We start from the raw sequence: 24,521 nt of genomic DNA, 5'->3' as shown, positions 1-24,521 counted from the left end.
ATTACAGGCTAATACCCTTGATGATCATAGATGTAAAAGTCCTCAAAAAATATTAGCAAACCAATTCAGTAATACATTAAAAGGATCATATACCATGATTTAGAAGGATTTATTCCAGGGATGCCAAGATGGTTCAACATTCACAAATCAATCAATGTGATACATCACATTAACAAAATGAAAGCTAAAAATCATATGATCTCAATAGATGCAGAAAAAGCAGTTGACAAAATTCAACATTCATTTATGATAAAAACTCTCAACAAAGTGGGTATAGAGGCAATGTACCTCAACATAATACAAGCCATATATGATGAGCCCACTGCTAACACCATACTCAGAGGCAAAAAAACACTTTTCCTCTAAGATCAAGAACAAGACAAGAATGTCCACTCTCACTACTTTTATTTAACATAGTACTGGAAATCCTAGGAAGAGCACTTAGCAAGAAAAAAAATTAAAAGGCATTCAAATTGGAACAGAAGTAGTAAAACTGTCATTACTTGTAGATGGCACAATATTACATGTAGAAAATCCTAAAGACTACACCAAAAAACTGTTAAAACTAATAAACGAATTAGGCAAATTTGCAGGATACAAAATGGAATACACAAAAACCAGGTGCATTTCCATACACTAATAACAAACTATCAGAAAGAGAAATTGAGACGATAATCTCATTTATAATTACATCAAAAAGAATAAAATACCTAGGAATAAATTTAACAAAGGAGGTGAAAAATTTGTACACTGAAAACAATAAGGCATTGATAAAAGACAGTGAAGACACAAACAGAAAGATATTTTGTGCTTATGAATTAGAAGAATTAATATTGTTAAGAAGTTCATACTACCCAAGCAATCTATAGATTCAGTGCAATCCCTATCAAAATATCAATGGCATTTTTTAAAGGAAATAGAACAAACAATCCTAAATTTGTATGGAACCACAAAAGACCTTAACAGTCAAAGCAATCTTGAGAAAGAAGAACTGGAGGCATCACACTTCCTGATTTCAAACTATATTGTAAAGCTACAGTAATCAAAAAATTATGGTACTGGCATAAAAACAGACACAGAGATCAATTGGAAAGAATAGCAAGCCCAGAAATAAACCCATGCATATATGGTCAATTACTTTACAACAAAGGAGCCAAGAATATACAAAGGACAGTCTCCTCAATAAATGATGCTGGACAGACACATGCAAAAGAATGAAACTAGACCACTATCTTATACCATACACAAAAATAAACTCAAAATAAATTAAAGACTTAAATGTAAGATCTGAAACCATAAAGCTCATAGAAGAAAACATAGGCAGTAAACTCTTTGACATCAGTTTCGGCAATGATTTTTTTTTGATTTGACACCAAAAGCAAAGGCAACAGAAGCAAAAATAAATAAGTAAGATTACATCAAATTAAAAAGCTTCTTTCTGTTGTTTCCCTTGCCCGATTAGACATGGTACTTGAAAATATGCTGCTAAGACTGATGCCAAAGAGCATACTGCCTATGTTTTTTTCGAGAAGTTTCATGATTTAGGGTCTTACATTCAAGTCTTTAATCCATTTTGAGTTGATTTTTGTGCATGGTGTGAGGGAATGGTCTACTTTCATTCTTTTGCATGTGGCTGTCCAATTCTCCCAACACCATTTATTGAAGAGACTCTCCTTTCTCCATTGTATGCTCTTGGCTCCCTTGTCGAATATTAGCTGTTCATAAGTGTGTGGGTTTACTTCCGGGCTCTCAATTCTGCTCCATTGATCTGTATGTCTGTTTTTATGCCAGTACCATGCTGATTTGGTTACTATGGCTTCATAGTATATTTTGAAATCAGGGAGTGTGATACCTCCAGCTTTGTTCTTTTTTCTCAGGAATCCTTTGTCTATTCGGGGTCTTTTGTTGTTCCATATAAATTTTAGGATTCTTTGTTCTATTCCTGTGAAAAATGTTGTTAGAACTTTGACAGGGATTGCATTGAATCTATAGATTGCTTTCAGAAGTATGGACATTTTAATGGCATTAATTCTTCCAATCCAAGAGCATGGTCTCTTTCCATTTCTTTGTGTCTTCTTCGATTTCTTTCAACAATGTTTTATAGTTTTTGGTGTACAGATCTTTCACCTCTTTGGTTAAGTTTATTCCTAGGTATTTTATTCTTTTTGTTGCAATTGTAAATGAGATTGTATTCTTAATTTCTCTTTCTGCTACTTCGTTGTTAGTGTATAGAAATGCAACCGATTTTTATATGTTGATTTTGTATCCTGTGACTTGACTGTATTCATTTATTGTTTCTAAAAGTTTTTCAGTGGATTCTTTAGGGTTTTCTATATATAAAATCATGTTATCTTCAAAGAGTGACAGTTTCACTTCTTCTTTTACAATATGGATCCCTTTTATTTCTTTTTCTTACCTGATTGCCCTGGCTAGCAGCCTATTTTCAAGTACGATGTCTGACTGGGCAAGGGAAACAAAAGAAAAAATGAACAAATGGGACTACATCAAACTAAAAAGCTTCTGCACAGCAAAGGAAACCATCAACAAAACGAAAAGACAACCTAACAATTGAGAGAAGATATCTGCAAGCCCTATATCAGATAAGGGGTTAATATCCAAAATATACAAAGAACTCATGCATCTCAACAACAAGAAAACCAACAACCCAATTAAAAAATGGGCAAAAGATCTGAACAGAGATTTCTCTAAAGAAGATATATGGATGGCCAATAGGCATATGAAAAGATGCTCGACATCATTACCTATCAGGGAAATGCAAATCAAAACTATAATGAGGTATCACCTCAATCCAGTCAGAATGGCTATAATTAACAAGACAGGAAACAACGGTTGGCGAGGTTGTGGAGAAAAGGGAACCCTTGTACACTGCTGGTGGGAGTGCAAATTGTGCAGCCACTATGGAAAGCAGTATGGAGTATCCTCGGAAAATTAAGAATAGATCTACCATATGATCCAGCTATCCTTCTGCTGGGTATTTATCCAAAGAACTTGAAAATGCAAAGGCATAAAGATACATGCACCCCTATGTTCATTGCAGCATTATACACAATAGCCAAGACTTGGAAGCAACCTCGGTGTCCATCAAGGGACGAATGGATAAAGAAGATGTGGTATTTATACACGATGGACTACTACTCAGCCATAAGAAATGATGAAATCCAGCCATTTGTTACAACATGGATGGACCTTGAGGGTATTATGCTGACTGAAATAAATCAGAGGGAGAAAGTCAAATACCGTATGATCTCATTTATAAGTAGAAGATAAAAACAATGACAAACAAACACATAGCAATGGAGATTGGATTGGTGGTTACCATAGGGAAAGGGGTGGGGAGGGCAAAGGGCATGATTAGGCTCCCATGTGAGGGGATGGACTATAATTATTTTTTGGGTGGTGAACATGATGTAATCTACACAAAATTTGAAATATATTACGATGTACATCTGAAAGCTATATATTGTTATAATCCAATGTTACTGCAATTAAAAAAATAAAAAAAAATTTAAAAAGCTTCTAACAGCAATGAAAACCATTGACAAAATAAAAAGAATCTATCGAAGGGGAGAAGATATCTGCAAACAATATATCTGACAAGTGATTAAAATTCAAAATATAAAAAGAACTCATACAACTCAATATCAAAAAACAAAAATCCAGTTAAAAAATGGGCAGAGGACCTGAATAGACATTTTTCCAAAGAAAACCTACATATGGTCAACAGGTACATGAAAAGATGCTCAACATCGTTAATCATCAGGGAAATGCAAGTCAAAACCACAAAGAGATATGACCTCACAACTGTCAGAATGGCTAATCACAGAAAGGCAACAAACAACAAGTGTTTGTGAGGACGTGGAGAAAAGGGAACCCTAGCACACTGTTAATGGGAATGTAAACTGGTGCAACTACTACGGAAAACAGTACGGCGGTTCTTGAAAAAAATTAAAAATGGATCTAGGCTACGTTCCAGCGATTCCACTTTTGGGTATTTATCCAAAAAAATGAAAACACTAACTTGAAAAGATATCTGTACCCCATGTCTATTGCAGCATTATTTATAATTGCCAAGATATGGAAACAACCTAAGAGTCCATCAATGGATAAATGGATTAAAAAAAGTGTGGCAGATATATACAATGGAATTTTATTCAGCAATAAAAAGGAAGGAAATTTTGCCATTTGCAATAACATGGGTGAATGTTGAGGGTATTATGGTTAGTGAAATAAATCAGAAAGAGAAAGACAAATACTGCATGTGAAATACTGATTTCACTTATATGTGAAATCTGAAAAAAAACCTCGTATAACCACAGAAAAGATTTGTGGTTGCCAGAGGCAGGGGTGGGGAGTGGGCAGAACAGGTGAAAGGAGTTAAAAGGTGCTAACTTTCAGGTATAAAATAAGTAAGTCATGGGGAAGTGATGTATAGCATGGTGACTATAGATTAAAAGTTTACTGTGTATATGAAAGTTGCTAAGAGAGTAAATTTTAAAACCTTCTTCAGAAGAAAAAAGAGTTTGTAACTAATGTGTGGTGATGGATGTTAACTAAATCTATTGTGGAGATCATTTTGCAATATTATAAATATCAAATCATTATGTTGTATACTTGAAACCAATAATTATATATAACATTAGTTATATGTCAATTATATCTCAATTAAAAGGTGATTTATTGAAACCTAAATTGGATTACATTACCTCCTCTTCTTCCCTGCTGACGATTTCACTTAAATTAGATCCACACACCTTGCCTTGTCAAATAAGAGTCTGCCTACTTCCTCAACCTCACTTCACAGAATTCTCTTCTTACTCCCTACCTTCAGTCGATAGGGCTTCCTTTGTTTTTTGCAACAACTTCTTTCCTGTCTTAGCATCTCAGGACATGCTTGTCCCACTAACCACAATGACCTTGTATGTACTTTTTTTTTTTTAATTTTTTTATTAATGTTATGATAGATTACAACCTTGTGAGATTTCAGTTGTACATTTTTGTTAGTCATGTTGTGGGTACACCACTTGCCCCTTGTGCCCTCCCCCCACCCCCCCTTTTCCCTGGTAACCACCGATCTGATCTCCTTATCAATATACTAACTTCCACCTATGAGTGGAGTCATATAGAGTTCGTCTTTCTCTGATTGGCTTATTTCGCTTAACATACTTGTACGTACTTTTGACGAGGTCGCCTCCTTCTCACCCTTCACATATGAAGTTTATGTCACTTCAGTGAGGACTTCCCTAAAGTTCATCTAAAGATTTTCTATTCAGCATCCTGAGAGCTAATGAAGACTTGAAATACTTTCATTCATTTTATTTCTGTCTCCCACTAGGCAATAAACTGCATGAGTTTCTGATTTCCCCCTAACTGTACTCTCAAATCATAGAATATCACCAGGTACAGCACAGGTGTTCAATATACAGGTTTTGATCAAACAAATGAAGACCCAATATGTAGGTGATGTCAGCTTTACAGTGGTGTAAATGATTCCTTTCTTCTGTCTCATTTTATAACAATTAACTAGATGTCCATAACCAAACAAAGGTGCGAATGAGCAAAGGCTCATTATGCCACAAAACCAAGGAGGTTTTTAGTCAATCTATGCTTTTGAAAATAAATGAGACCTCTATTGGGGCTGTGGATCCAAGAGGGCTGGTGAACATGCCCCACCCCAAATCACCACAATTGGGACAAAAATAACCTGGAGAGTGCAAAACCAGGCAGATACCCATGGGTGAGAGAAAAGTTGCGGAAGTCCAGTTTGCCTGAGGGGAGATTCCAGCATGCCATTGGAGCAGGACAGAGAAGACTTTGGATGTAGAGGAGAGGGAGGAACTTGTCAAGGTGTCCTCTCTCTCCACGATGACACTACAAGGGGCTGGAATTATGGTGGTGGCAGTGGCTACCTCTCCCACAGAGGAAGTGGAAAGCAGTAACCTCTCTCACAGAGGCAGTAGAAACTGAAAGTGGTGAGTTACTGCCCAGCTATTTAAGTTGTATGAGTTGCACTTGGAGAAAGCCATTCTTTCCAGCAGCACCTAGATTTCTGAGAAGGGACCTCCATGACTGGGGGGAGGGAGAGAAAGGGAAGGAAGTAGATAAGAATATCAAAATGCATTAAAATAACAAATGTCCTGCTATTTGCTTCAGGACAAAAGCAGGAAGACCCCTCACAAACATCTGGGAGTACCCTACTCAAGTATCCCACCATCAGGCCCGTGGACACCGCCAAAGTCCGGAGTGCTGAGCCTGAACTCCACCCTCTGCCAACTCCACTGTGGGTTTCTTGTGCACACTCCTGAGTGCAACCTTGTGCATGCTTCTTTATTTTTATTTTTAATTTTTAAAATTTTTTCTTTTCTAGGAAGATCAGCCCTGAGCTAACATCTGCTGCCAATCCTCCTCTTTTTGCTGAGGAAGACTGGCCCTGAGCTAACATCCATGCCCATTTTCCTCTGCTTTATATGTGGGATGCCTACCACAGCATGGCTTGCCAAGAGGTGCTATGTCTGCACCCGGGATCTGAACTGGTGAACCCTGGGCTGCCGAAGCGGAACATGTGCACTTAACTGCTGCACCACAGGGCTGACCCTTGTGCATGTTTTTGAATGAATCCATGAGAGCAAGCTCCTGTAGACAGAGAGGATGCTCAGCTAATAGGACAAGGGAGAAACCACAAACTAGCTATAGTGCCACCTTCTGGAATACAAAAGAAAGGTTTCTAGTAGCCAGACCAATGAATTGTAAGACCAAAGACCTAAAATCTTAATTAAAGAAGAACCTGCTACTCCAAATGAAGAGCAAACTAACAAACATTATGAAAAAAACAAAGAAATAAGGTATCACAAAAAGAAAATGATAATTCTTTGGCAACTGAACTTAAAGGCACAGAATATTGAGAGCTAACTGGTAAAGAATTCAAAATATCTGTTATGCAGAAATTCAATGAGCTATAACAAAACTCAGAAAGATAGTTAAATGAACTCAGGAATACAATTAATGAACAAAGGAGTCCTTTCACAAAGAGATTGATATTTAAAAAAAGAGTCAAACAATTTCTGGAACTGAAGAATTCAGTGAATGAGATAAAGAATGTAAGAGAGAGTTCTGGGAACAGGGCAGACCAGATGAAGGAAAGAATAAATGAATTGGAGTATTGGAATATAGAAATAACTCAGAAGAGGAGAGAACTAAGATTTTTAAAAAGTGAAGAAACGCTACAAGAGCTATAGGAGTCAATAAAAAAGTCAAATATAAGAATGACTGGTATAACAGAAGGAGAGAGAGGGAGAAGAAAGCAGAGTTTATTTAAAGAAACAGTAGCAAAAAACTTCCCAAACCTGGGGAAAGACTTGAATATACATGTCCACAAAGCTGATAGAACACCCTATCATCCTCAATGCAAAAAGACCTTCTCCAAGACACATTATAGTGAAACTGTCAAAAATCAATGATAAAAAAGAATCTTAAAGGCGGCCCGGGGAAAAAAGAAAGTAACCTATGAAGGAACCTCTGTTAGGCCATTAGCAGTTTTATCAGCAGAAACTCTAAAGGCCAGTAGAGAGTAGAATGATATATTCAGAGTGTTGAAAGATAAAAATTGCCAGCCAAGAATTCTTTATCCATCAAAGTTATCCTTCAGATATGAAGAAGAAATAAAAGTTTTCTCAGACAAAGAAAAGCTGAGCGAGTTCACCACCACTAGACTTGCTTTGTGAGAAATGCTAATAGAAGTTCTTCAAACTGAAACAAAAAGAAGCTGGTCAGAGACATGAAAACATGTGAAAGTACACAACACTCTGGTAAAGGTGGAAAACAGAATTTTAAAAATGTAACTCTATTAGAATGGTGTGTTAACAACTTAACTATGGTATAAAGGTTAAAGGAAAAGAGTATTAACAATAGCCATAGCTACTATAATTTGATAAGGAATAGACAGTATAAAAGAGGAAATTATGACATGAAAAACATAAAATAGAGGAGTAAAAGGGTAGATCTTTTATAGGTGAATAGAGATTAGTTGCTGTCAGCATAAAATGAACTGTTTCATCTATGAGATGTGTTGCTATCAGTATAAAATGAACTGTTTTATCTGTGAGATGTTGTATGTAAGCCTCATGGTAACCACAAAGCAAAAAATCCAGAGTAGATTCCCAAAACGTAACAAAAAGAGGAGGATGGAGCAGACCACCATGGAAAATCACTAATTTACAAAGGTAGGCAGAAACAGAGGGAAAAAGAAACAAAAAACAACACTCAAGTATGTGCTGCTTACAGGAGACTCACTTCAGCTTTAAAGACACACATAGGCTTCAAAGTGAAGAGATGGAAGAAGGTATTTCATGCAAATGGAAATCAATAGACAGTGAGGATAGCCATACTTATAGCAGACAAAAATAGACTTCAAGCCAAAAATGGTAAGAAGAGACAAAGAAGGTTATTATATTATGATAAAGGAGTCAATACATCAAGAAGATATAACAATCTTAAAGATACATGTATGCAACATCAAAGCACCTAAATATATCAATAATAAAAGATCCAAAGGGAGAAATAGACAACAGAACAATAATGTAGGGGACTGTGAGACCCCACTGTCAGCAATGAATACATCATCCAGAGAGAAAATCAAAAGTTGGAATTGAATCATACTTTAGACAAAATGGACTTAACAGATATATATAGAACATTCCATCAAACAGTAGCAGAATATACATTCTTCTCAAGTCCACACGGAAAATTCTCCAAGACAGATCATATGATAGGACACAAAACAAGTCTTAGCAAATTTAAAAAGAATCAAATCATACCAACTATCTTTTATGACCATAATTGTATGAAATTAGAAATCACCAACAAGAAAAGACTAGAAAATCTAAAAATATGTGGAAACTAAAAGCAACCAATGAGCCAAAGAATAAATCAAAAGGGAAATAAAAAAAAAATTCTCTCAAAACAAATGAAAATGGAAAAACAACACATCAAAACCTATGGAATACTGCAAAAGTAGTTCTGAAAGGAAAATGTATAACAATAAATGGATATATTAAGAAACTAGAAAGATCTCAAATAAACAACAACACCTCAAGCAACTAGAAAAAGAATAAATTAAGCTCAAAGTGAGCAGGAGGAGGGATATAAAGATCAGAGTGGAAATAAATGACATAGAGACCAAAAAAAAGAAAAGAAAGGATCAACAAAATTAAGAGCTCGTTTTTTGAAAAGATAAACAAAATCGACAAACCTTTTGCTAAATTAAGAAGAGACGACTCAAAATTAGCAATGAAAGAGGAGACAGTACAACTACTACTATAGAAACACATAGGATCAGAAGAGACTGTGAATAATTGTACACCAACAAATTAGTTAACCAAGAAGAAACGAATAAATTTCTAGAAACACTCAACCTACCAAGACTGAATCATAAAAAAATAGAAAACCTGAACAGACTAATAAGTAAAAGGATTCAATCAGTAATCAAAAACTTCCCCAAAAAGAATATCCTAGGGCCAGATGGCTTCACTGGAAAATTCTACCAAACATTTAAAGAAGATTTTAATGCCAATCTGTCTCAAAATCTTCCAAAAGATAGAAGAGGAAGGAACACTTCCAAACTCATTCTACAGGGCCAGCATTACCCTGATCCCAAGCCAGATATGGACACGACAAAAAATAAAACTATAGACCAACATCACTTATGGATATAGATGAAAAGATTCTCAAACAAATTTTACCAAATCAAATTGAAGAACATATTCAGAGGATTATACACCATGACCAAGTGGGATTTATCCCTGGGGTCAAGAATGATACGATATACGCAAATCAATAAATGTAATACGTCACATTAATAGAATGAAAGATAAAAATCAAATGATCATTGCAATAGATATAGAAAAAGCATTTGACAAAATGCAACATCCTCTCATAACAAAAACCTTCAACAGATTGGGTATAGAAGGAACATACCTCAACATAACAAAGGTCATCTATAACATTACACTTAACACTGAAAACTTAAAGTTTTTCCTCTAAGATCAGGAACAAGATAAGGTTGCCCACTCTCACCACTCTTATTCAATATAGTACTGGAAGTTATAGCTGCAATTAGACAAGAAAAAGAAATGAAAGTCATCTAAATCAGAAAGGAAGAAGCAAGACTGTCATTATTTGCAGATGATATGATTTTGTATACAGACAATCACAAAGATTCAACCAAAAAACTGTTGGAACTAATCAGAAAATACAGTAAAGTTTCAGGATACAAAAAATCAACATAAAGAAATCAGTTGTGTTACTATACACTAGTAATGAAATAGCTGAAACAGAATAAAACTATTTCATTCACAATAACATCAAAAGCAGTAAAATATCTATGAATAAATTTAACCAAGGAAATGAAGTTCTGCACAATGAAAACTATAAGACTTTGTGTCTTCTTCAATTTCTTTCAACAAACAAATGTAAAGACATCCCATGATCATGGATTGGAAGAATTAATATTGTTAAAATGTCTATACTACCCAAAGCCATCTATAGACTCAATGCAATACCTATCAAAATTCCAATGGCATTTTTCACAGAAATAGGAAAAGCAATCCTAAAATTTGTATGGCACCACAAAGGAGCCTAAATAGCCAAAGCAATCCTGAGCAAGAACAACAACCTGGAGGTATCACACTTCCTGATTTCAAACTACATTACAAAGCTATAATAACTAAAATAGTATGGTAATGACACAAAAATAAACACATTGACCAACGGAACAGAATAGACAGCCCAGAACCAAACTCTTGCATATTCAGTCAATAAATATTCAATAAGGGAGGCAAGAACACCCAATGGGGAAACAGTGTCTTCAAAAAATGGTGTTGAGAAAACTGGATAAACTCATGCAGAACAACAAAATTAGACCCTTATCTTATACCACTTACAAACTTTAACTCAAAATGGATCGAAGACTTAAGCATAAGACCTAATACCATAAAACTCTTAGAAAAAAATGTAGAAAAGAAACTTCCCAATATTGGTCTTGGCAATGATTTTTTGGATATCACATCTGTAAAATTCCTAACTTGTTTAGTCTTAAAAAAAAAAATGTAGTAAATAACCATAAAATAGAGTAGGAGATTCATAAGCTCCATTGTAATCATTAGTCTCAGCCTCTTCCATCAACATTTATCCCAACTGTATTTATTTTTAATAATATTATTTTATCATTTTATTTTATTTTATTTTTTTGCTGAGGAAGATTCTCCCTAAGCTCACAATCACTGTGATCTTCCTTTTTTTGTATGTGAGCTGCTGCCACAGCATGACAGCTGACAGATGAGTGGTGTAGGTCTGTGCCTGGGAACTGAACATGGGTTGCCAACGTGGAGCACACTGAACTTAATCACTAAGCCACCAGGGCTGGCCCTATCCCAGCTGTATTTAATCTTCATTCTTTTCTCCATTCCCCCATATCTTTCAAATTCTCCCAAGGTTCAAAACAAAGACAGCCTTCTCCCTGATTAACATCTCACAGAATTATCCCAGATTGCTTAATTTCTTTTCTACAGTTGTTCTATTAATTTAGGCATACTTACACATTACATTGTAAAGCTTTTTAAATCAACTTTCATTGGTATTTTGTCAACTAGCTTAGAAGTTCAAGGTGTGATGTGTTCTGTGTATATGATTAGAGCACCAAAACCACTATTAAATGTACTCATTTGTACTGGGCTTTGGCTTTTTCAGTGAAGTAGAGCAACTGCACTCACTCACGATAAACAAGTGGCCAAAGGTAAAGTATAGAGTGAGGTGAGTCAAGGATCCAAAATAATCACGTTCCTGGTAATCAGTGAGAATGGATATGTGCATTTCATACGCCTATATTTTATGAAAGCCAGTATGTTATTGACAGAACTAAAACAATTATTAAAGAACAAAGTTACTAATTCTAGACCTTGGACAAATCTCCCGGACTGTATGTCAATGCTCTCATCTCCTGCTCCTCACCCATCTCCTTACCAGAGCTGCTGCAGTAGGAGGGGTCAACAGGTCTTCCATTTTTATCAGAGCAGGCAGTTGCTCGAAAGCGCACGCCTTCTCCACATTCTTTGCTGTCTCCCTGTACTCGCAGTCCTCGCTGAGACTCTCTTCTGCCTTCTGGAAGAATGCAATCTGACCAGTTTCCATAAGGTTGAGATACAAATGTATCACAAGGACACAGTTCCGTTTCCACTAGAGGGTACAGGTCAGCGTCCTGGCATTTCTCCTTTTTCCTGCTTTTCCCTGTGCCAACAAATGACATTGCTGTGTTAATTTCATCTCTATTGCTTTGTTAAGTCACTCACATTATTGTATTTACAAGCTCTTAGAATATTTAATCTTAAATGAAATAAAGCCTTTCTTTTTTTCACTCTTTTGCCATTAAAGTAAGTCCTTGGACAATAGAAGAAACTCCCAAAGAAACTGTGAAATTCATATTAATTAAAAAAAAAAAAAGGTTTCATGTTGGAAAGTGGCAAAAAATACTTAAAAGATGTTTTCTATAGTGGTTCAGCAGCTAGAAAATTATTATTAACTTATTTAATATTATTTTCCTTATAAATTGATAAAAACTGATTACCTTGTCTCCATTTTCCTTGAAATTAAAAGTTGCCAGATTAAGCAAAGAAATGGTGTAAATATTAACATTCTCCCTTTTAAAGTACATCTTAAAAAACAGTTTATTCAAAGAACAAAGTGATATCCTCTCATACAATGGCCCTGGAGTGTGGCTGGGTGTAATCTGGGGTGTGGTAGACAAAGTAGAACATAATTTAATTGTCCCCATCATGCAGCTCACAAATTCTGACACAAACAATAAATTGAAATAAACGTTAAAATCTTATTGGATAATTTAATCTGAGAAAAAGATATGGCTTCCACTTTGAGAGACCTTTTTAACTTAAGTACCCCAGAACATGACTTACCTTACCAGTTGATTCTGCCGGACCTTTTAGCTGTGACCCCATCTTTGAGTAATGAGAACACATATTTTTCACAGCTTTGAGTATTTGATAATCGTGTTTAATGGGCTCCAAGTCAGCCTGTAATAACTTGATTCAACTTTGTTGCCAACACACTTCCTCTAGATTCCTAAACATTTTCCTATATCTAATTCCATTTTCTATTTCCTCATTAGCTAGTTATAAAAAAGCAGGCAGATTTTTGGCCTATTCTAGTATTTACGGCTGTTATAGAAATGCTTGATACAAGCTGATGCATGGGCTACTTTCTCGTTGTCAGATAGTTTACATTACATACAGCAATTTTATAGTTGTTGCCTAGAGAATTGACTCTAAGGTCTGCCAGGACGCTTATGGCCACAAGAAATAAGAAGAATTCCTACAGGATCTGAAATGATCCTGCAGGAGCTTCAGCCACACCACTGTCTCTCTGGGAGGATATATTCACCTACCTCTACCGTTAGGGGCACTTACTGAGAAAAATCTTTAGAAGCACTGCCTCTGTCACAGCTGTGAGAATCTACTGGTTGAGAGATATATCAATGGGTAGTGACTGGCTCCTTCCTATCAGCCTTTAACCTGCCCAAGTCTCCGGGGCTTCCCAAGCTTTCAGAGTACTGTTGCTTCCATCTCTTCAATTTCAATTCTCTTCTCAGCACACTTACCCCTGGATTCTGAGTCTATCTATTCCTTAAAACTACTTACTCTTGTCAAAATAAAACAAAGACCTGGAATATCTTTTATTCCTTATCTTTCAGACTTAATTGCTCAACGATAGTTCAGAATTTTGACTACACCATCATTCCTGAAATATTCTTTCCAAGTTCCATCTTATCAAACCTTTTTGTCCCTCACCTCCCCCATCCCACACTTCCATCATCCCTCTGATCATATCTTATTTGTTTGTTGAATTCTCCCTCTGTACCTCTCTTAACTGATGGCCTTCCTCAGGGTACTGCCCTTGGTTCGCTTCTTTTCTGATTCTACATCTCTACTCACACGGAGTTTAAATAATCATCTAGATCTCTTAAATCCCTAATTATTATCTTCATTCAGCCCAGATTTCTTGGTTAAACTCCTGAGCCACAGACTGGAAATGTACACCTAAAGGACCAATCAAACTCAACCTGGCAAAACTCACACTCATCCTTTGCACATCACAGCCTTTCTTTCTCTTTCTACATTTCCCAATTCTACCAACATGACCAAATAAAAAACTGGAATTCACACTTTAATCATTTTGTTGCACTACCTATATCTGTTTAATGGCCAAGATCTATCATTTCAAATGTCTAAATATCTCTTGAATCAGTCCATTGTTTCCATTCTGACTGATACTACCCATATTTAACCCACCTTCAAATCTCCCACTGTAACAGCTTCTTCCAAGACCTTATTGCCACTGTACCTCACCCCCTTCAATCTATCCCCCACCATGAAGCCAGAACCATCTTACAAAGATGGAAATACGATCACATCATTCATCTACTTAAAACTCTTCAGAGACTCACCATAGTTCATGGAATGAAGTCTACACTCCTCATCATGGTCATCAAGGCTCCATAGGATCTGGGCCTATTAATATCTGCCTCCTGCCTATATTGCACCACTCTGCCTCTAGAATGTTACAAGCTAGTTATACTGATCATCTTTCAGTTCCTGGAAATTACTCATTTGGCTTCTGGCCTTTGCATGTCTCACTCCAGAAATTCTCTCCATTACTACCCTCCCTCTACAGCTTAGTTAATGACTATCTTTCCTCCGGGTCCCAACTAATAGATTGCTCCCTCCAGAAAGCAATCCTGAACACAGTCTTTGTCTCAGGTCTGGAAGGGGTGGTCTTTTTCTTTACTTGCATAGCTTGTGTTGGGTAGAATAATGGCTCTCCAAGGATGTTCATATCCTAATCCCTGGAACCTGTGAGCATGCTATCTTAGAAGGCAACATGAACTTTGTAGATGTGACTAAGATTATAGACCTTGAGATGAGGAGATTGCTCTGAATTATCTTGGTGGGTCCAACTTAATCGCATAGGTCCTTCAAATCAGAGAACATTTCCTGTCTGAGGGTATATGACTATGAAAAAATGGTCAGAGAGATGTGATGCTACTGAATTTCAAGATGGAGGAAGCCATGAACAAAGGAATGTGGGGAGCCTCTAGAAGATGGAACAGGAAAGGAAACAGATTTTTCCCTAGAGCCTTCAGAAAAGCATGCAGTCCTGCCAACACCTCGTTTTCAGCCCTGTGAAACTTGTTTCTGACTTCAGTCCTACAGAATTGTAAGATAATAAATTTGTCTTGTCTTAGACCACCAAATTTGTGGTAATTTGTTACAGCAGCAATAAGAAATGAATACCGCACCCTACATAACAGATATTGTAGCAGGTACTGTGTTGTGTTGTAATTGTCTGTAATAAAGATTTCTATCCCCCATTAGATTGTCAGCTCTTAAGTTAGGATCATGTCTATCTATTCCCTTGTAGTATTCCCAAGGCCTAGTACACATAAGTGATAACAAAAAATATTGACTAATTGAGAAAAGAAGTTTTAAAAAAGGAAGAAAGAGCAGGAGGGAAGAGGAAAGGAGAAACTGTGAGCGAGAGTAAGAGAGGGAGAAGCAGGAAGAAAGAAAGAAAATATTCAACTATAAGACAACTCAAAGTTACTGGCAGAACAAATATCTGTACAAATATACACTGGGTCTATATTTCTGTATTTGTGATATCCTTCTTGATTACGTGGCATCACTGTTTGAAGAAGGATTTGAGCAAGTTAGTTAAAGCAGAAATGGTTCTCAAAATGAGAAACAAATTATCAGTGGTCCGTTACTTTGATTACATCCTAGTCGAAGTCAGTATTAACCTTTGGATTCAGAACCAGCCAGTACTAAAAAATAAAATAAATCCCTAATACAACTCTAAGACACTTTTTCCTCTTAAGTCAGAGAGAAATTTGTGACTGATCTCATAAAAACAGAAAACTACAAGTAAATATTAAATATGTGTGTATTAGTTATCCAGTTATTTTTAATATATACATAGGAATAACCTGGACACATCTTCTACTTAATGGATTATTTTCAGCATTGTATAAACACCTACTTTAATTACTACTCAATCTAAAACCTGTGATGATATAGTTTAGGTACAGATATTGAATTAAAGCCTCGTGTTAAAAATGGAAAAAATAAACCTAAGCCCCATAGATCAGCTCCTAGTCACTGGAACGGAGTATATTTGTATCTGCATGTTTCTCCACGTGTGTCCATGTTAAAGAGAGAGACACACTGTTTTAAAACAGTCTAATTCCATGCCTTTCACTATCATTCATGCTAGAGATTGCAAGTTTACTCCCAAATTATATGCGAGAAACCAAAATACAAGCATTAGTATCACAACAATAAAAATAAGTTTTGAGAAGTAGAAAATTTCATTTCACTACTGTTTTTTGCTCCACAATGATACTAAATGATTCATTTGATTTTTTTCACAACTCATGTATTTCATGAAACTGACCAGTGGTTTTGGTGTCACCTAGACAGAGGATGCACAAAGATCAATCAGCCAGCTAAAAGCATAGCAGTTAATAATTTAGAAAAGAAATGCTAAATAGTTACTTAGCAGGGGTAATTCTTGGGGTAGAGTTTGAGGAAAAATATACAACAGTTCTTCCAATATTTACATAAAATATATATTTTAAATAAATGTTAAGTCATTAAAGTTTTGGCAATTCATAAGACAAACTGCACTAGTTGTAAAATGAATAAATATCCTAGAATTTTCCATATATTCCATTGTCAATTTGCAGGTACAAAATATCATTAGGAAACCTTTGAGAGAAGATGGAAGTGTGGGTGGACTCTGAACTTACCTCCTCCCATGGACACCACAAATTCACAACTACCCTTGGAACAATTACTGAGCCAACTGAAAACTCATAAAAAGAACTCCTGCAACAAGGGACAGTCCTGACTGTGGTGGAAGAGGCAGAAATTCCTTTCTGGAGAGAAGGAAAGCAAACTTCGTAAGCCGTGGCACTTCACGGCTGGCCAGGAGCAATCTTAAAGTATACAGGCCTCCCTGGAGGAGTGGGAGATCTGAGATGAGGAATGTTACCACTATAAGCATCTTTTGGACTCAGCACAACTGAGATAACTGTCATAATATCTGGCTTGGCTGGCTACTAACAGCAGTGGGGAATACCTCCAGAAAAACTATCTGATGTAAGAGAAAAAAAGCCAGCTCTTAAAGAGCACACGCACAAATTCACCTGTTTCTGAAAGCAACCTAAAAGCACCAGAAAGAAAGGTGCACAGTCCTTTGGTGAAAAAAGACTCACCTGATAGGCTCTTGGTGCATCTCGGTGAGAGGTGAGACCTCAGCAGGAACTTAGACATTGGTGGCAGCCGTTATTGTGACCTGGTACAGGCATGCTGACTAGGATGCTAGTAGACACCATTGGAGATCTTCCCCTGGCCTGTCAGCCCAGGGTCCATCCCACCCACTAGAGCACCGATTTAAGCCAGCACAGCCAGGGCAGGCAGCCCACCCTAGGGACTGGTCCCACCCAACAGCAAGCCCTTGGGCAATGTGTGGGCCTGCATAGGCTGGATGCCTGGATCCTCTGCAGCCAGGCAAGTGGGTACACCTCTGAGGGGAAGGGCATCTTTGAGGAGCTGGTGGAGTGTGCAGGGCATTGTTGCAGTGTGTGGGGCCACTGAGGTGGAGCAACTGGGTCTGCTTCAGGGGGTTAGGGCACATGCATTAGGGCAGGGCTGTGTTGATGGTGTGTGTGGCCCTGTGGGCTGTGGGGGTGTCAGCTGCAGAAGAATTGTGTTTCTCAAACAGCCACACAGGAGACTGGCCCCACCTTCCAAAGCCTGAAACAACTGGATGCTCCCATGCATGGGGTCAGCTGCAATCCTGAGAGAGCTAACAGGAGCCTTCTAGGCTGGAGGCCTATAGCAATTGTAAGCCCCTGAGCCTAGCAACCAGCCATGATGGGGCCTACTCACTGAACAGAAAAACTACAAGAGGAGTGTGCTATTAGACCTTATAGCCAACTCTGCTGGGGCTCCCTATGCCTGATAAAGTGACTGAAGGGTCCATAATAGCCACACACAGCTGAGCATAACAACCAGCTGGCCAGGGGGGCAGACTAGCTTCCATGGGCACCTACAGCAATAACAACCCTGCCACAACAGAAGGACACATGTAACCCATACAGGGGACACACCTGGAACATTTGCAACTGGTGATGAGAGGGAAGCACATTGCTGAGCCTCAAAAGGCATCTCTTACATAAGGCCACCTCTCCAAGATCAGAAGACGTAGCTGACCTACATAATACATAGATATAAGAACAGAGAAAGAGGCAAAATGAGGAAGCAAAGAAATAAGTTCCAATAAGGGAACAGGACAAAACCCCAGAAAAAGAACTAAATGAAACAGAAATAATCTACCTGACAAAGAGTTCCAACAAAATGTCATAAAAATGCTCACTGATCTTAGGAGAAGAATGGATGAACTCAGTGAGAACTTAAACAAAGAATTGGAAAATATAAAAAGGAAACAATCAGAAATGAAGAATACAATACTGGGCATGAAAAACTCACTGGAGGGACTCAATGCAGAGTAGATAATACAGAAGAATGGATCAGTGAGTGGATGAAAGACTAGAGGAAATCACCCAAGCTGAACAGATAAAAGAAAAAAGAATTAGGGGCTGGCCCCGTGGCCAAGTGGTTAAGTTCACATGCTCCGCTGCAGGCAACCCAGTGTTTCATTGGTTCAAATCCTGGGCGCGGACATGGCACTGCTCATCAGACCACGCTGAGGCAGCGTCCCACATGCCACAACTAGAAGGACCCACAATGAAGAATATACAACTATGTACTGGGGAGCTTTGGGGAGAAAAAGGAAAAAAAAAGAAAAAAGAAAAAAAGAAAAAAGAATTAAAAAGAATGAGGACAGTCTAAGGAACCTCTGGGACAATATCAAGCAGACTAACATTCATATTCTGTGTCCCAGAAGAAGAAGAGAGGGACAAAGGGGCAGAGAATCTATTTGAAGAAATAATAGCTTAAAACTTCCCTAATCTAAGGAAGGAAACAGACATCTGGGTACAGGAAGCACAGAGAGCACCAAACAAGATAAACCCAAATAGGCCCACAGCAAGACACATTGTAATTAAAATGCCAAGAATCAATGATAAAGAGAGACTCCTAAAAGCCACAAGAGAAAGGAAACAAGTGACATACAAAGGAAACCTCATAAGGCTATCAGCTAACTTCTCAGTAGAAACCTTACAGGATAAAAGAGAATGACACAATATATAAAATGCTGCAAGGAAAAATATCTTCAGCCAAGAATACTCTACCTGGCAAGGTTATCATTCAGAATGGAAGGAGAGATAAAAAGTTACCCAGACAAGCAACAAGTAAAGCAGTTTATCACCAAAAAAAAAACAATCTTACAAGAAATGCTAAAGAGACTTATTTAAGTGGGAAGCAAAAAACCACAAATAGGAATAAGAAAATTATATACAAAAAAAAAAAAAGCAATACAATCACTAGTAAAGGCAAAATACAATAAAGGTAGCAGATCAACCACCTATGAAGCTAGTATGAATGTCAAAAGATAAAAGTACTAAAATTACCTATTTCAGTGATAAGAGGGTAATGGATACACACACACACACACAAAGAGGTTAGATATAATATCAAAAATATAAACTGTGGGAGGAGGGGAGTAAAAGAGTAGAGCTTTTAGAAATAGGTCAAACTAAAGAGACCATCAACTTAATATAGATTGCTATATATGTAGGTTATTATATATGAACCTCATGGTAATCATAAACCAGAAACCTACAATAAATACACAAAAAATTAAGAGAAAGGAACTCAAACATAACAGTAAGGAAACCCATCAAATAGCAAGAGAAGAGAGCAAGAGAGGAAGAAAAGAACAGAGAAGAACTACTTAAACATCCAGATAAAAAGTAACAAAATGGTAATAATTACATTCTTATCAATAATTACTTTAAATGTCAGTGGACTAAATGCTCCAATCAAAAGGCATAGGGTGGCTGATTAGATAAAAAACAAGACCCATATATGCGACATACAAGGAACACTTTGGACCTAAAGACACTCACAAATTGAAAGTGAAGGGATGGAAAAAGATGAAAATGGCAATGAAAAGAAAGCTGGGCTAGCAATACTTATATCAGAAAACATAGACTTTAAAACAAAAACTGTAACAATAGACAAAGAAGAGCACTACATAATGATAAAGGGAACAATCCAACAAGAGGGTGTAACACTTGTAAATATCTATGCATCCAACACAGGAGCACCTAAATATAAAGCAATTATTACCAGGCATAAAAGGAGAAAGACAGTAACACAATAATAGTAGGGACTTTAGCACTCCACTTACACCAATGGATAGATCATCCAAACAGAAGATCAATAAAGAAACACTGGCCTTAAACGACAAATTAGACCAGATAGAATTAGTAGATATATACAGAACATTCTATCCAAAAGCCACAGAATTCTCATTCTTTTCTTCTTCTTCTTCTTTTTTTTTTTTTCACTTTTTTTGCTTTTATTCTCTGCTGTATAACACTTTCTGGAATAGTGCCTCACACATAGTATGGCTCAATAAATACTTTTTCAATGAATTAATGAATATCTAAATCAATGGAGAAATAAAGTACCTACTGGTAGAAAAAAATCAATATTCTAAATGTGTTAAATCTAGTCAAATTAATACATAAATTAAATACTCATTCTTTTCAAATGCACATGGAACATTCTCCAGGATTGATTACATATTAGGCCACAAAACAAGTCTCAAGAAATTTAAGCAGACTGAAATAATACCAAGCATCTTTTCTGACCACAATGGTATGAAAATAGAAATCAACTGCAGGAAGAAAATCAGAGAAGCCAAAAATATGTGGAGATTAAATAAAACGCTATTGAACAATGATTGGGTCAATGAAGAAATCAAAGGAGAAATCAGAAAACTCATGGAGGCAAATGAAAATGAAAATATGACACGCCAAAATTTATGGGATATAGCGAAAGTGGTTCTAAGAGGGAAATTTATGGCAATGCAGGCCTATCTCAACAAACAAGAAAAATCTCAAATAGATAATCTAAGAGCACACCTAAAGGAACTGGAAAACGAGGAACAAAGCCCAAAATCATTAGAAATAAGAGAATAATAAAAACAAGAGCAGAAATAAATGACATAGAAACTAAAAAAACCATAGAAATAAAATCAATGAAACCAAGAGCTGGTTCTTTGAAAAGATAAACAAAATTGACAAACCTTTAGCTAGACACACCAAGAAAAAGAGAAGGCTAAATAAATAAAATCTGAAATGAAAGAGGAGAAATTATAACAGACAGCTCAGAAATACAAAAGATTATAAGAGAATACTACGAAGACTATATGCCAACAAACTAGATAAACTAGAAGAAATGGATAAATTCTTAGAATCATAAAACTTCCAAAACTGAATAAAGAAGAAATAGAGAATTTGAATAGACTAATCAGCAGTAAGGAGACAAAAACAGTAACCAAAAATTTCCCCAAAATAAAAGTCCAGGACTAGATGGCTTCCCTGGTGAATTCTGCCAAACATTAATAATTAATGCCTATCCTTCTCAAACTCCTCAAAGAAATTGAAGAGGGGGAAGCTTCCTAACTCATTCTACGAAGCCAACATTACCCTGATACCAAAACCGGACAAGCACAGCACACAAAAAGAAAATTATAGGCCAATATCTCTGATGAACATTGACGTAAAAATCCTTCAAAAACATACTATCAAATCGATGGGGCTGGCCCCGTGGCCAAGTGGTTAAGTTCGCGCGCTCCGCTGCAGGTGGCCCAGTGTTTCGTTAGTTCGAGTCCTGGGCATGGATATGGCACTGCTCATCAAACCACGCTGAGGTGGCATCCCACATGCCACAACTAGAGGAACCCACAATGAAGAATATACAACTATGTGCCGGGGGGCTTTGGGGAGAAAAAGGAAAAAGTAAAATCTTTAAAAAAAAAAATTTTTTTTAATTAAAAAAAGAAAAAAAAAATACTATCAAATCTAATACTAGAATATGTTAAAAGGATCATACACCATGATCAAGTGGGATTTATTCCAGCGATGCAGGGATGGTTCAACATCTGCAAATCAATCAACATGATACACCACATTAACAAAATGAAGAATAAAAATCACAAGATCATTTCAATAGATGCAGAGAAAGCATTTGACAAGATATAGCATCCATTTATGATAAAAAAAAAAAAACTCTGAATAAAACAGGTATGGAAGGAAACCCTCAACATAATAAAGGCCATATGTGACAAACCCACAGCTAATGTCATTGTCAATAGAGAAAAACTCAAAGCTATCCCTCTAAGAACAGGAACCAGACAAGGATGTCCACTTCCACCACTCTTATTTAACATATTATTGAAAGTCTTAGAGCAATCACTCAAGAAAAAGAAATAAAAGGGATCCAAATTGGAAAGGAAGAATTGAAATTGTCACTATTTGTGGATCACATGATTTTATATATAGGAAACCCTAAAGAATCCATGAAGAAACTTCTAGAAATAGTAAATGAATATGGTAAAGTTGCAGGATACAGAATCAACATACAAAAGTCAGTTGCGTTTCTATACACTAACAACGAAGTAGCAGAAAGAGAAATTAAGAATACAATCCCATTTACAATTGCAACAAAAAGAATAAAATACCTAGGAATAAACTTAACCAAAGAGGTGAGAGATCTGTACACTGAAAACTATAAAATGTTGTTGAAAGAAATTGAAGACAACACAAAGAAATGGAAAGATAGTCCATGTTCTTGGATTGGAAGAATTAACACAGTTAAAATAGCCATACTCCCTAAAGTTATCTACAGATTCAATGCAATCCATATCAAAGTACCAACAACATTTGTCACAGAAACAGAGCAAAGAATCCAAGAATTTATATGGGACAACAAAAGACCCTGAATAGCCAAAGCAATCCTGAGAAAAAAGAAGAAAGCTGGAGGTATGACACTCCCTGATTTCAAAATATACTACAAAGCTATTGTAACAGAACTGCATGGTACTGGCACAAAAACAGACACACTGATCAATGGAACAGACTCGAGAGCCCAGAAATAAACCCACACATCTATGGACAGTTAATTTTTGACAAGGGAGCCAAGAACATACAATGGAGAAAACAAAGTCTCTTCAATAAATGTTGAGAAAACTGGACAGCCACATGCAAAAGAATGAAAATAGACTATTATCTTACTCAAGACACAAAAATTAACTCAAAATGGATTAAAGACTTGAATATAAGACCTGAAACAATTAAACTTCTAGAAGAAAACATAAGCAATATGCTATTCGACATTGGTCTTAGAAGCACATTTTCAAGTACCATGTCTGACCGGGCAAGGGAAACAATAGGAAAAATAAACAAATGAGACTACATCAAACTAAAATGCTTCTGTGCAGCAAAGGAAACCATCACCAAAACAAAAAGGCAACCTAACAACTGGGAGAAGATATTTGCCAACCACATATCTGATGAGGGGTTAACATCCAAAATAAATAAAGAACTCATACATTTCAACAACAAAAAAACTAACAAATCAATCAAAAAATATGCAAAAGATCTGAATAGATATTTCTCCAAAGAAGATATGCAGATGGCCAACAGACGCATGAAAAAACACTCAACATCATTAACTATCATGAAAATGCAAATCAAAATTACCATGAGATATCACCTCACTCCCACCTGAATGGCTATAATTAAGAGGACAGTAAACAAGTGTTGGAGAGGATGTGGAGTAAAGGGAATTCTAATACACTGCTGGTGAGAGTGCAAATGGGTGCAGCCACTATTAAAAACAGTATGGAGAGTCCTCAAAAAATTAAGAATAGAACTACTATATGATCCAGCTACTCCACTGCTGGGTATTTATCCAAAGAACATGAAAACACGAATGCATAAAGATATATACACCTCTATGTTCATTGCAGTATTATTCCCAATAGGCAAGACTTGGAAGCAACCTAGGTGCTTGTCAAGAGATGAATGGATAAAGAAGAAGTGGTATATATACACAATGGACTACTACTCAGCCATAAGAAATGATGAAATCTGGCCATTTGTGACAACATGGAAGGACCTTGAGGGTATTATGCCAAGCGAAATAAGTCAGAGAGACAAAGTCAAATACTGTATGATCTCACTCATAAGTAGATGATAAAAACAATAACAAACAGTCACATAGACACAGATATTGAATTGGTGGTTACCAGAGGGGAAGGGGGGAAAGAGGAGGATAAAAGGGGTGATTAGGCACATGTGTCTAGTGATGGATTCTAATTAGTCTTTGGGTGGTGAACATAACATAATCTATACAGAAACCGAAATATAATGACGTACACCTGAAATTTATATAATGTTATAA

At 36.6% G+C, this 24,521-nt stretch overlaps 1 protein-coding gene across 1 annotated transcript in view; it reads right to left on the bottom strand.

Annotated features, from left to right (window-relative positions):
- The window catches only part of LOC124233816 (thrombospondin type-1 domain-containing protein 7B), a 674,290-nt gene that overhangs the window by 206,387 nt on the left and 443,382 nt on the right, over window positions 1–24,521 (bottom strand). Inside the window, exon 13 of the mRNA XM_046651040.1 lies at window positions 12,034–12,297. Within this exon, the coding sequence (XP_046506996.1) occupies window positions 12,034–12,297 (264 nt within the window). The remainder of the gene's footprint in view (window positions 1–12,033; window positions 12,298–24,521) is intronic.

This window comes from Equus quagga, unplaced genomic scaffold, assembly GCF_021613505.1.
Source record: "Equus quagga isolate Etosha38 unplaced genomic scaffold, UCLA_HA_Equagga_1.0 251_RagTag, whole genome shotgun sequence".
NCBI classification, from domain to species: domain Eukaryota; kingdom Metazoa; phylum Chordata; class Mammalia; order Perissodactyla; family Equidae; genus Equus; species Equus quagga.
This window is presented reverse-complemented; position numbering and strand designations above follow the sequence as displayed.